Consider the following 14616-nt stretch of genomic DNA (forward strand, 5'->3'; position numbering starts at 1 on the left):
TTTTCAAATACATTTTGGTGACTAGAACTCATCTTTTAACTTTAATTGTCTTTTTTTCTGATATTTGACAATATTTTAATAGGACTGGTCAAGTTTACCTTCCTTGTTGGCTCCAGATATGTAACAGATCACATGACATTATTAAATATGTGCATTTGTGATCAGTGTACTTCTGCAATATTTCTCAATGATAAAGATCATTTCTTGGCAGGTGGATACAATGAACAATGAGAATAGAACTGAAAGGTTTTCATTTTAAGCAGTGACAGAAAGAGTTTAGAAAAATTACATATTACTGTATTGTCCCCATTTTACTGCATTTTCTTGGTAAGATCATCCCTTAAAGAGACTGAATGCCCTATTATTGAAAAGGTTAAATCCTTGCTAAGATTAATTCAGTGGCTGTACAATATATTTAAAATCATATTGGATCTTGTTTGGATTTAAGCACCACCAAGTGCATTTTTAATCTTACAACTTGACCAATACCATTCACTGACTGTATAAAAGCTTCAATCAGGATATATCCACTGGGTACCTAGTCACTCCTCCAGATTTCCAGTTGGATTCCTCCAGACAAGAGAATGAAGGCAGAAGTTGGGCAGGCTAAGATTAGTGGCTAGATTCACACAAAAGCTGATTAGCAGTCACTGCAAGACTGGCACTGTTCAGGACAACTGTTGCCATACCCGATGTAGTAAGTGAGACAGCGAGCTCAGGAAATAAATCAGTAACAAATGACAACCATGTTTCTACCACTATGGTTCATTAAGCTCTGCTACCCACTGTAATGTTGATAGCAGAGCTTTCTGGACCACCACAATATGCAGATTCATTATAAGCAGTAGGGTATCTGTCTCCTTCGAAATAGGTATAATGAAGTATGACAATCTTTTAATTCCACTAAATTCTTTGATTAATAATTGAGATTTGAGTTTAAAGTTATCTGCTAGAGTGTTTCTCTCTACTCTTTGTTTATGGAGATGCCTTCATATTAGTTCTGGTTGTTAATTCTTCACCTGAGGCAGTTAGCTTATTGTAAGGCATCCATTTCAGTTGTATTTCATGCTCTTCCCCACCCCCACCCCCAACTCTACAACTTCATTTTCCACAAGTACATATACAAGTCCCTTTTAAAATTCTCAATTAAATTTGTTCCAGTTGCCCTCACAGAATTCACTCTGTGCATGCAAAACAAAGGAAATTTTTCACATTTCCCATATGCAAATTATTTTGTATCTGCCTGTGTTGACTCTCAAGCCAGTGGTAATGTTGACAACTTCTCTCTTTTTACCGATTTTAAATCAGTCACAATTGTATACTTGATCAAATCTCCCCTGAAGTTTCCGTTCCTCCACTTTTGCAGCTGGAATGCCTCATCCCATGAACCATACAAATGAACCTCTTCTGCAATCTCTTCAGGATTTTCAGATCCATTCTGAAACATGACATCTAGAATTGGATGCAATACTCTCAATTTGGTTTAACCAGCACTTTATAAAGGTTTCACATCATATTCACGTCTCTGGATATAAAGCTCAGGATTCCATATGCTTTATTAACAGCTTTCTTACGTGACAGCATTTTCAAAGTTAAAGGCAATGTGCGCACATCCTTTAGAATGGGTTAACATTTAGCCTACATCGTCTTTTCCCTTTCCTTCTGCCAGAAATGCACCACTTCACAGTTCTTTTTAAATTTATTCTGCCACTTGCCCGTCCATATCCTCTGGTAGCTTCTACTAAAATTTTGGAACTTTATCCAGCATCTTCATGTTAATTTAATCATAAAAAACAGTGGTCTTAGCCCTGATACTCGGAGATGGTTACTTTCCTCTTGTCTGCAAACAACTATTAATATTAATTTCCTGCTTTCTGCCCTTAAGCCAATTATTGATTTTCAGGCTATCACTGGTTCCTTTATTCCATGAACCTTAATTCTGCCAACTGGCCTTTCTAAAAGATATTTGGTTTTCTTTACACAGAAAACACAAGTTTATGTGGCACTCCCACTGAAATCAATGATTTTACAGCAAACACACAATAACATCTGTTACATATAAGCTGCAGCTATTGGTCTCTTTGCATTGATTCAAATAGTCAGGGTATACTTAGGAACCACGGGTTGCATACTATTGAAAACTCTGGCTTACTGTTTGGATTACTAACCCCTACTCACCATTATGGATGAACTAAGATTATGGGTGATGATTGTGTCTGAAAGAAACTTCGACTCGAGCTCACAAACTCTACTCCACACACAATCCATGACATTCTCCCAGTGGATCAAACCAAAACTTGATAATAAAACATTTTAATCAATCATTATTATTTTTAAAAAGCTGTCTAGCTATCTCTTATCCCAGAATTATGTTACATACCAAACTCTATGAAACTGTGACAAATAAAGAGTTCACAATATCCCAAGGAATTAAGCAAAGCTGTGTGCATGCAAGAGAAAGGTAACATACAAAGTACAGCATATACATTGACCAAAATGATGTGGATTTGAGATCATGCCAGTTCTCACAGCACAACCTGATACAGTGTGCAGCATCTCCCAGAAGATCACGTGAATCATGATATGACAAAGTGCTATAAATTCACATGTAGAGTGGAAGATCAACGATAAACCCTTCCCAAAGTTGTGTTCCCAAGGACAGGCTATCACCTCACTTCAGAGCCCACTGATATTTCATTTGCAGTTCTTATATTTGTAAGAGCATACAATGAACTAAAACAGCACATAGAAACTTCACAACAAATCTATCCTCAATAGCATATGCTGAATATTACCTGCATGTTCCTATAACCCATGTTATCCTATATAACAGAAAGCTTTAGGTTCTGCACCCCAGGACATTCCATGATTTTCCCTACCTGCAGTGTTAATCTGGGCACTGGAAGGTAATGCAATAATACCACCTAAAACACAAAGCATCTTTACTGAGAATACAATTGACAATATTCAATGGATATCGAAATGCAGTATTAATGCATTTCATAGACATACCCTTGGCTGGACATGGAAATGCAATACGCTGGTTTGCCATTCTCTCTTGGAAAGGAGTATTAAATGGAGGTCCTGGGTCTTCAACAGTAGGAGGTTCTATAAACAAAATGGAAATAATACCTACAATTTATTCAATTCATCATGAACAAAAGACTAAAATATGAGCTTGGAAGACTCACAACTGGTTTAGTCAATCTTCGCTTGGATTTTCAATCTTCTTGCAAAAATCACCTATTACACTTAGGACAACCAGGAATCCAAAGATAATCCAGCCTTCAGCTCCCCCCAGTAATCATTTTCTGAAATATCCCTCCCCTTCAGCTACCTTTTGCCCACTTTGTTTCCTACATTATGCAAAGAACTCCTGGATATCTAATGTACAGCCAACATCACTATTCTGACCTGAACCTGGCTCATTCCTCAGACACTGTCTTTAGCTTATCCATGAGTTCCATCACTTGCTCCATTGACTCTATTCCACTAAACCATTTAGTTTCAGATTTCCTTTTCTAGCCTCCATGCTGGTATTGGCTGGGGTTTTACTGGTATCTGCTGTTGGTTCCATCCACTGAACCCACCTGATTCTGTGATAAAGATTTCAGAGCCAAAGTGTGGTGCAGTCCACTGCAAGGCCCAGGATAGCAGCAGTGCAAAAGAGAAGCTTTTGGCAGCTTTTATCACTGAAACATATGCTAGCTTTCACACCTTTTAAAATGCCTTCAATGTTGAAGTAAACAACTGTATATTGCCTTGCAGTTTGCATGGGAAGAATTGCAATTTGGAAATAAAAATAAAAAAAGAACTTTTAAACAATTAAAAACATCCAACAAAAGATCCCCAAGTCATGAGGGTTGGTAGATTGATTGGCCATTGTATTTGCCCCTTGTGTGTAGGTGAGTGATAAAATCTGGGGTGGGGAGAGTAGTAGAGGAGAACGTGGTGAAAATAAAAATGGGATTAATGTAGGAGCAGTGAAAAATAGGTGATTGATGTTCAGTGTGGACCCGAAGGCAAAAGGACCTGTCTCTATCCTGTATCTCTCCATGATGAGCAGGTTATTTTTAGTAAAGGAACTTATCTTTCCTTACTTTTCTTCTTGACATCCCCACAATTTATCCTAAATGCCCTGTGGCTGTAGATCACGTACCAAGTCTCGCCTGGTACATGATCCAAGAAAAGCCAGGACTACAGGCTCTGGGACAGCTTCTTCCACCAGGCCATCAGATTAATATGATTTCACATTGCACATTTAGATAGGGATGTAATTAAAAGATTTTTACTCATGTATGTGAAGGATGTAAGAAATAACGTCAATTCAATTCAATGTAATTCCCCAGCTTATTGGAACACTGAGTTCTGAATTGGGTTCTCCTACCTTGAATCATTCACATGCTGACAAAGCACTAACGAGGTTAGCAGCTCCATCCCTTCACTCTAAATAGTTACATGTCCTCTGATATATGCTTCCTTACATACCAACTCTCCTCTTCAAAGGTAAAAGCATGTGCTTGCCTCTGCCCCCTTTTTCCTTTTTATAATTCCTAACAATGCTTCATCAGCCAAATCTATGCCTATTTAATTCATCAGACCATCATCTTCTCCTCCTTATCCTCTACTATCTTTATCAGTGGACATAACCTTGATTGGTTTTATCCTGATTTATTTAATCATATACAGGACAATGCAATCCCCAAATAATCCAGTGAATGAAGAAAATCTACTTAGTGACCAAAACATTGCCAACTGTCGAGCAGAAGATGAAATTGAAAAATGGTGCAAACAAAATGCATTTTCACATGCTTGTATACAAGCATATATTAGATCATGATAAAACATAGGTGGCCTACATAAATAGCCTCTCCTGAGCGGTGAAAATTCAGTGCAAAAATTCATCAATACTGCAAGCTTTTGCATTGAGGAAGCTGCAGGTCCGAACACAGAAACATTTGCAAATCTTTTTTGACCTCTTGGCATTTTGGAAAGTAGAGGAAGATTTGAGGATGAATTTTGAGAGGTGGGAAAGGCTGGGAGAATGGAGACAACCTCACAGCAAAGGATATAAGACTGCAAGAGGGAGAAGAAGATTGGGGGAGTGGGTAGGCAATGTGCTGAGCATTCCAGGGTGGTATGAATCTTTGCTGGAGTGATGACCAGGAACTAGGAGGGCCAAGAAGTTGACTGGTGGTGAAGTCCACAATAATAACTGTGGGTTGGGAATCCTGAGGAAATGAGGGGATAGAGCCCACATTGGATGGTGAGGGAGCAAGATATTTGAATGAGATATTTGAGAAACCTTAACCATTTAGTCTATAGTTGGGGTAGTGATGTGAACAATCACTCAGGAAGTAAGTTTAAGGAGAGATCTACACGTTCTTGACTTCCAACAACATTACCAAAGAAATAACCTAAACACTCTGGTTAAAATATACTTCCAATGTTCAGGCTTCAAATATGTAGATTATATCCAAGTCATGTTAATTGAGCTTTATATGACATTGAATGTGAACACACGTGCCCTGTGGCCTGCAAGCATGAACCCCGATCAAACTTCCATAAGTCAGATGGATTTAATAAAAAAAACTTTGCTCACATAACTCATAAAGTTTTGTACTATGTGATAAATTTTTCAGGTCCCCGTGCTTCCTATAAAAATATCGTTATTGCAGTTAATAAAATACGTGGTCTATTTGTTGTATGCTGGCATTGCTTAATTTTTAAGACCTCTGACTAATACCATTAATTTTTCCTTTTTAAAGTGTATGCTAGTTAAACCTGCAGAGCCAGTGAATACCAACATTTTATACAAAAGGTTCTCCACACCTTTGTGATCAGTATTCAACGCAGTCAATGGTAGGACATTTTGCTCTTCATATTTTCACTACTTTGCCAAAAATGTTTTTATTTTTCATCGGTACCTACCATGAACCTGTACAGTTGTATTTACTTCATGTTGACCAGCCACATTCTTGGCAACACACGTATAAACTCCATCATCATTGAGTTGGACCTTCTTAATAGTCAACGTTCCTTCTGTGTCCACACTGTACTGTTCTTTATTGAATGAAATGTTACTCTTTTCTTTATACCAGCTTACGCTGGGAGTTGGCACGCCCTGTGCATTGCAGGGGATATCAATCCTTTGACCTGCTTGGACTTTTATAATGCGGGGTCCAGACCGAATTCTTGGAGGAACTAAAGAACAACAAATAACATAATTTTTAGAACACAAGAACACATTTTTTAAGATAGAATCTCTGTCTTTCAGCATGATACCATATCTAGTAGTAACCACTTCGGACAAAATAGAGATTGTACTCTCTGACTTTGTTGGATTTAGTTAGAAACTTGTGATATAAAATATTATTCAATTTTCCCCAACAGTGGTATCCATTAACACTACTCTGTTGCACAATTTTACCTACTTCATTCAAATTAAAAGCAAGCAGAAGAGAGCTGAGTCTAAACTGTTGCTCAAAACTTTAAATATGCAGAGAAATACAGATTATACTAAGCCAGCACTTCACTCTTCTCAGTTACATTCTCTTTAATAGTGCTTGCTGTCTTATTGTGGAAGACTGCATTAACATCAAGGTTATGACTAAAATTACCTCTCAGGATGTAACAGCTTGTTTCTTATTGGGAGCTATTCCACCACCACATCCTTCCCATTGATCCTCTCCATCCACCACAAACCCACCTTCCCGATATGAAAATATTCTCTATTATTGGCTTTGCACAAACTAACATGATGCCTGTGGCCCTCATCACCGAATAATGTTTCAGTATGTTCCTCTGCTAACCTGGCAGCATCTCCTTTGGGCATCCTCACTTTATTTTAAGACTCGCGCTGGCCGTGTGAACAGAATCCTCTGAAAACCTGTTTTCTCAGAGTTTTTGACCATGGTTTGTATATAATACAGTAAGTGGTCCTGGACAAATGAAGATATTTGGATTTTGCAGAAGGGGTAATGCAAGGCAACAAGCACCCAGTTATTGCAGGGTTAACCAGATATTACTTCCAACATGTGCAAAAAATTCAATTAAGCTGGATATTAGTGTCTGAGATACTTCGTTCTTTCACAGGTTCTTCGATTAGCAGCCCTCATTGATAGCTTAGACACTCTTAATCAATATAGTAGCATCATTTTTGAATTTTTGCTCAATAAAAACATGATAAAAGCTTTAAGTTTGCTGTATACAGGTATTGTTTAGTATCAAATGACATTTACTATCAGCAAACTCTCTGGCCTTGCAAATGTAACTGTGCGGCTATAGTTAAAAGGTGTTGTAGGTAACATTCGTGTTTGTTTTCCTTTCCTTTGGCCTCATCTAAAGTAACATGCTCATTACTGGTTATCATATCAGAGTAATAATGTAAGAACTTTCGAAGTTTTACAAGAATACCTTCTGGGATGAGGGACGATGGTTACAAAGGCAGATTAAAGAGACAGAGTAAACCTGATAAAGGATCTGGATAGAGTGGATGGTGGAGGCTGCACCCTCTGATGGAGGAATTGTGGACAAGCTGTCACAGGTATTAAATAAAAGGGGAAGCATAACATGAACAGAAACTTCTGTGCAGAATCTGGAAAGTACTGCCTGTGAGGGGTCAGGTCCCATTGTGGCCTTTCCAGGAGAGGTGGATAGATTTGTGATGACGAAAAATATTGCAACATTGGTGATAAAGAGTCGGGTGGAATTAGTGATTTTACTTGTAGAAAGATGGGACAACATGCAGAATAATGTTCTGTGCTGTAACCATACTATGATTCTCATAAAACACCATCCATATTCAATGTCAAGAGAGAGCTAATGACACATTTTATTGCCTGATTTCATAACCATAGTCTAAATCATTTGAGAGTAGATGGCAGTGATTGATGTTTTCCTTACACCTCACAAGACAGAGCAGCTCATTGCCAACGACTGGTAGTTTAAGTCAGTGGTCCCCAACCTCCAGGTCGCGGACCGATACCAGGCAGCAAAGCATGCAGGGGTACAGCGGTAGCCTGGATGCACTCAGCACATGGGCAGGAATGGATTCTCAATATTCCTGGATTTCAGTGCTTTAGAAGGGATAGAGAGGGCGGAAAAAGGGGAGGAGGGGTGGCATTACTGGTCAGGGATACTATTACAGCTACAGAAAGGATGGGTAATGTAGCAGGATCCTCTTTTGAGTCAGTATGGGTGGAAGTCAGGAACAGGAAGGGAGCAGTTACTCTATTGGGGGTATTCTATAGGCCCCCTGGTAGCAGCAGAGATACAGAGGAGCAGATTGAGAGACAGATTTTGGAAAGGTGCAAAAATAACAGGGTTGCTATCATAGGTGACTTTAACTTCCCTAATATTGATTGGCACCTGATTAGTTCCAAGGGTTTAGATGGGGCAGAATTTGTTAAGTGTGTCCAGGATGGATTCCTGTTACAGTATGTGGACAGGCCGACCAGGGAGAATGCCATACTAGATCTAGTACTAGGTAATGAACCGGGTCAGGTCACAGATCTCTCAGCGGGTGAGCATCTGGGGGACAGTGACCACCACTCCCTGGCCTTTAGCATTATGGAAAAGGATAGAATCAGAGAGGACAGGAAAATTTTTAATTGGGAAAAGGCAAATTATGAGGCTATAAGGCTAGAACTTGCGGGTGTGAATTGGGATGAAGTTTTTGCAGGGAAGTGTACTATGGACATGTGGTCGATGTTTAGAGATCTCTTGCGGGATGTAAGGGATAAATTTGTTCCAGTGAGGAAGATAAAGAATGGTAGGGTGAAGGAACCATGGGTGACAAGTGAGGTGGAAAATCTAGTCAGGTGGAAGAAGGCAGCATACATGAGGTTTAGGAAGCAAGGATCAGATGGGTCTATTGAGGAATATAAGGAAGTAAGAAAGGAGCTTAAGAAGGGGCTGAGAAGAGCAAGAAGGGGGCATGAGAAGGCCTTCGCAAGTAGGGTAAAGGAAAACCCCAAGGCATTCTTCAATTATGTGAAGAAAAAAAGGATGACACGAGTGAAGGTAGGACCGATTAGAGATAAAGGTGGGAAGATGTGCCTGGAGTCTGTGGAAGTAAGCGAGGTCCTCAATGAATACTTCTCTTCGGTATTCACTAATGAGAGGGAACTTGATGATGGTGAGGACAATATGAGTGAGGTTGATGTTCTGGAGCATGTTGATATTAAGGGAGAGGAGGTGTTGGAGTTGTTAAAATAAGTCCCTGGGGCCTGACGGAATATTCCCCAGGCTGCTCCACGAGGCGAGAGAAGAGATTGCTGACCCTCTGGCTAGGATCTTTATGTCCTCGTTGTCCACGGGAATGGTACCGGAGGATTGGAGGGAGGCGAATGTTGTCCCCTTGTTCGAAAAAGGTAGTAGGGATAGTCCAGGTAATTATAGACCAGTGAGTCTTACATCTGTGGTGGGAAAGCTGTTGGAAAAGATTCTTAGAGATAGGATCTATATGCATTTAGAGAATCATGGTCTGATCAGGGACAGTCAGCATGGCTTTGTGAAGGGCAGATCGTGTCTAACAAGCCTGATAGAGTTCTTTGAGGAGGTGACCAGGCATACAGATAAGGGTAGTGCAGTGGATGTGATCTATATGGATTTTAGTAAGGCATTTGACAAGGTTCCACATGGTAGGCTTATTCAGAAAGTTAGGAGGCATGGGATCAGGGAAGTTTGGCCAGGTGGATTCAGAATTGGCTTGCCTGCAGAAGGCAGAGGGTGGTGGTGGAGGGAATACATTCAGATTGGAGGATTGTGACTAGTGGTGTCCCACAAGGATCTGTTCTGGGACCTCTACTTTTCGTGATTTTTATTAACGACCTGGATGTGGGGGTAGAAGGGTGTGTTGGCAAGTTTGCAGACGACGCAAAGGTTGGTGGTGTTGTAGATAATGTAGAGGATTGTCAAAGATTGCAGAGAGACATTGATAGGATGCAGAAGTGGGCTGAGAAGTGGCAGATGGAGTTCAACCCAGAGAAGTGTGAGGTGGTACACTTTGGAAGGACAAACTCCAAGGCAGAGTACAAAGTAAATGGCAGGATACTTGGTAGTGTGGAGGAGCAGAGGGATCTCGGGGTGCATGTCCACAGAGCCCTGAAAGTTGCCTCACAGGAGGATAGGGTAGTTAAGAAAGCTTATGGGGTGTTAGCTTTCATAGGTCGAGGGATAGAGTTTAAGAGTCGCGATGTAATGATGCAGCTCTATAAATTGGAGTACTGTGTCCAGTTCTGGTCACCTCACTATAGGAAGGATGTGGAAGCACTGGAAAGAGTACAGAGGAGATTTACCAGGATGTTGCCTGGTTTAGAGAGTATGCATTATGATCAGAGCTTAAGGGAGCTAGGGCTTTACTCTTTGGAGAGAAGGAGGATGAGAGGAGACATGATAGAGGTGTACAAGATAATAAGAGGAATAGATAGAGTGGATAGCCAGCGCCTCTTCCCCAGGGCACCACTGCTCAATACAAGAGGACATGGCTTTAAGGTAAGGGGTGGGAAGTTCAAGGGGGATATTAGAGGAAGGTTTTTTCAGTCAGAGAGTGGTTGGTGCGTGGAATGCACTGCCTGAGTCAGTGGTGGAGGCAGATACACTAATGAAGTTTAAGAGACTACTAGACAGGTATATGGAGGAATTTAAGGTGGGGGCTTATATGGGAGGCAGGGTTTGAGGGTCAGCACAACATTGTGGGCCGAAGGGCCTGTACTGTGCTGTACTATTCTATGTTCTATGTTCTACATCTTTAAGAAAAAAGCCAAAATAAACAAGCTAATTAATTAGGTGGCGCCCGGCACGTAAATGTTGGCCCAGATCAGAGGTGATTGTCGACTGCCGCCTGGGTGCGTCCCGGCTACTGCTGCACCCCTGCAAGCTTCACGGACCGGTATTGGTCCACGGCCCGGGGGTTGGGGACCACTGGTTTAAGTCATGGAAGTGTATGAACAAATTAACTTTCTGATACATTTCTGGACATATTAAGGTGAGATGAAGAGAAGGAAAGAGGTTCTCTAATTTTAGGGCCCAGTAAATTCTCCAGATAGAGAGACAAAGTTGCTGTGGGCAGAGAGGTCACGAATAAGTTCAGCTCCAGGTGTTAATCCCAGAGGACAATGATGCAGTGTTGCAAAGAAGTTTAATAACTTGACAACTGTAGTCAAGATCAGTGAAACCATTATCAAATCCCTTCTACAGCTGCACTACCAGAATTACACATTGCTCTATACAAGCCATCACTCATCTCACAACAGCATCTATCAGACAGGTCTTTGGCTTCATATTCATGTATTCAACTGAACCTCATATTTACTACCATTCCAAATCTGACACCAACAACTTGCAACATCTGCACACCACCAGCTGTTCAAACTTGGCACATCACCCAGACACATTGTAAGGCAACCATACAGAGGTTCGTCTGTTCTGTGGGAGAAGGTTCTGTGCAACAGGTGCCAGCAGCAACAGACTGGTGCAGAGACCACAAGGATGAGAGAATCCATGTGTTAGAAGCTAATGAATATTTTCCTGTATCCTAATGAATATCATTCCCAAAGTTAATAAGGATTAACATATGGCTTTGATTATATCATGTGGCCCAGTCTAGCGATGTCACTATCAGCATAGATCAGTGTCATCAGTCACCCAGTTTGCAAACCTCTGTCACTTGCTATACCACTGAAGAATCTTCCATGTGATGGGAATTTCTCAAAAAAGCGCTTGGCACTCACAAACAAAACTGGAGGCAAATGATTGTCCACAGCACTACACAAAAAAGCACAGCCTGTCTTCATGTCCCGAGGGAGAATCTTATACCTGATAGGTTGAAAGCCTCTTGTTTTCTCAAACTACTGATAAAACCACAAAATTATTATCTTTCAGCACAGTCAACTGTGAACACTATTCCTTTATTGCTAACTGCAAAGTCTGGACTATGATCTATAGAACATCTAAGGAATCAAACATTTAGGTAGTTTTTTAAGTTTAGCGTCATAAAATGTCAATAAACACTAAAATATGATATCAAGCAAATATAGCAGTCTCAGGATCTTTCTTGTAAATACAACATGCTGACTCCTCTAAAAGTGATCTACCTTCATTACCTCAACACAATTTTATCACTTGAAAATATCCCATGAATACCCTTGCTCCCAAATGTAATGTTCCAATAATGCATTTCAGAGTGCAACAACTGTTATTTCTGTTAACAATATAAATAGCAACCTTCCTACAAAAGGATGGTAAATATTTGAAAACAGACATTAAGACTCTGTTGTAGAATATTATATTTCTTTTCAAGGAAAGTGAGATGTTGGTTATATCATTATTTTGGTATTTATAGGCATCCGTTAGTCTTGTGAGACTATGGATTTGTGCCTTGGAAGGTTTCCAGGGCGCAGGCCTGGGCAAAGTTGTATGGAAGACCGGCAATTGCCCATGTTGCAAGTCTCCGCTCTCCACGCCACCGATGTTGTCCAAGGGAAGGGCACTAGGGCTGATACAGCTTGGCACTGGTGTTATCGCAGAGCAATGTGTGGTTAAGTGCCTTGCTCGAGGACACAACACGCTCCTTCAGCTGAGGCTCGAACTAGCGACCTTCAGATCACTAGACCGACGCCTTAACCACTTGGCCACGCGCCAACACAATTTTGGTATTTATTGGTATTTTATGATGTCTCCAGTTAATTGTGAGTCACGTATCTGGCATGCTACAAATTTAGATAGCACGCTGTTCTTGTCAACCATTTATTTTCAGAAGCCTAAACCCCTTAACCCTTCCTTTGACCAGGATCGTTCTCCCCATGGGTATAACCACTAATTTTTCAGAGACTGATTTTGGTCACCATTGGACAAAAGGTGAAAATCTCAGGAAAGGGTGATTCAGGAAGCAGCCTGTAGATGTATTAATCTAGGTTCATTTCTGTACTTAGCAATTTTAGTGCCGTTGCATTGGAGCAGGGCTCCCCAACCTTTTTATGCCATGGAGCCTTACCATTAACCAAAGGGTCTGTGGTTTCAACAGTCTTGTCACAGGAAAAATAAAAATAAAATTACAGGGTTAGGGTTAGATTTAGATTATAATGAAAAGAAATCAGAAGAAATTATTCCACTTAATGATGTGGAATGTAACTAGGGAAGGGGGCATTCAGAGGGTGCATGGATGTTAATCTTTTCCGAAGGTCTCCTTTCTGTTGGGCCAAATGGCATTTTCCTGGCGCTATAAGTGCACGTTGCTACTATGAATGCTTCATATTAACTAATTTTAATTTAAAAATCATGCTAATTCCACTGCCAATCTGTGTTGTTAGTGAGAAGTTAAAATTCTCAATATTGTGTCTTTGGGTTTATCAAATCCAATAAGTATTTATAACAATTGGCCTTCACATGTTCGTCTACCATTATTCCTCATAGTACCCAGAGCCACTTCAGTTTCGTAACGAAGGTAGCCAACGTATTGCAGGAAAACTACATTCACATCACCGGTTATCAGCTTCCAGTTGTCTAGAAAGGGAAATATTTACTTCTTGGAAGTTGGTGCTAAATGTAAGATTTGTGGGACCTGCTAAAAATGGCAACTAATCCTTGAGTGAGTTCTGACAAAATTGCATTTAGCTTAGCTGTGTTGTTACATATTATTCACTGCTGCATTACCCAAATGAATAAAGATTCATTTCTTCAAATTTGACCCACTGGCGCTGAATACACTTTCCACATTAATCTGGCAAATTTACAAATAGGCGTTTGAAGGAATTCCAAGAAAAATCTAAATTCCCATAAAGATTTAAATGACCATATTGAGTCAAGATAATGTTTTAAAATGATCAATTTGCCATAAACAACATACCAGTGCTAATGTGCCGTAGCATAGTAAGGTTTAATTTCCATACCTAAGAGCCACAGATGCCTGGACTTCCAATTCAGAGAGTGTGAGTTCTAATCTTATTTGGTCATTTGCAATTATGCATTCAGTTTCTTGAAATTAAAAAAAAACTTGTCTGTGAAGCTTTGGAAAGGGACTCTGCCATCCTTAACCTATCAATCTATGGTTATTTTTTCCAAGTGCTCTTTCAGTTTAATACGTCATTTCATGGCTTAAGGAAGCAACCTAGACCCAGACTTTCTGGGCAACTGAGAATAATCAACACATGTGAGTACCAGGTTAGTCAAAAACAATTGCAGTTGAAATGAAAATTCAGATTATTAGTGTACTTTTAATGTTTATTTCATTTGCTAGTTTTCTATCAGAACAAATAAAAATTCCCCGATAACTCCTACTTCAAAATCACCACTGAAAGTAACGTTGAGAGTGGAATGCAAGCTGAGGTTGGACAGAAAACTAAACATATGGAAGAGTTTTAGAACAAAAAATGCATAAGTGGTGCTTGCAAAGGAAAATTCAATGTGTTTTTAGGGACAGATGTCTGGCACATCCTCCCCTTTCCCTGGGTCAGCCCATTTTCTCACATCATACAGCAGTTTCAGACGAGGACACTGTATGTATGGGCAGTGCATTCACATACACTTAAACACGACCCCATAAACCACTGTATGCTTTTGTGACTGTAACTAGAAGGCATGATTCAAAATCAGAATCAAGAGGATCAGTTAGAT

At 40.2% G+C, this 14616-nt stretch overlaps 1 protein-coding gene across 2 annotated transcripts in view; it reads right to left on the reverse strand.

Moving 5' to 3' along the window:
* Positions 1-14616, reverse strand: part of hmcn1 (hemicentin 1) — a 514861-nt gene that overhangs the window by 250365 nt on the left and 249880 nt on the right. For both annotated transcript variants that reach the window (XM_072273998.1, XM_072273996.1), the window contains exons 24-25: positions 5932-6204; positions 3013-3108 (exon numbers count right to left, since the gene is read on the reverse strand). In XM_072273998.1, coding sequence (XP_072130099.1) covers positions 3013-3108; positions 5932-6204 — 369 coding nt within the window. The remainder of the gene's footprint in view (positions 1-3012; positions 3109-5931; positions 6205-14616) is intronic.

This window comes from Mobula birostris, chromosome 12 (genome assembly GCF_030028105.1).
Source record: "Mobula birostris isolate sMobBir1 chromosome 12, sMobBir1.hap1, whole genome shotgun sequence".
NCBI classification, from domain to species: Eukaryota; Metazoa; Chordata; class Chondrichthyes; order Myliobatiformes; family Myliobatidae; genus Mobula; species Mobula birostris.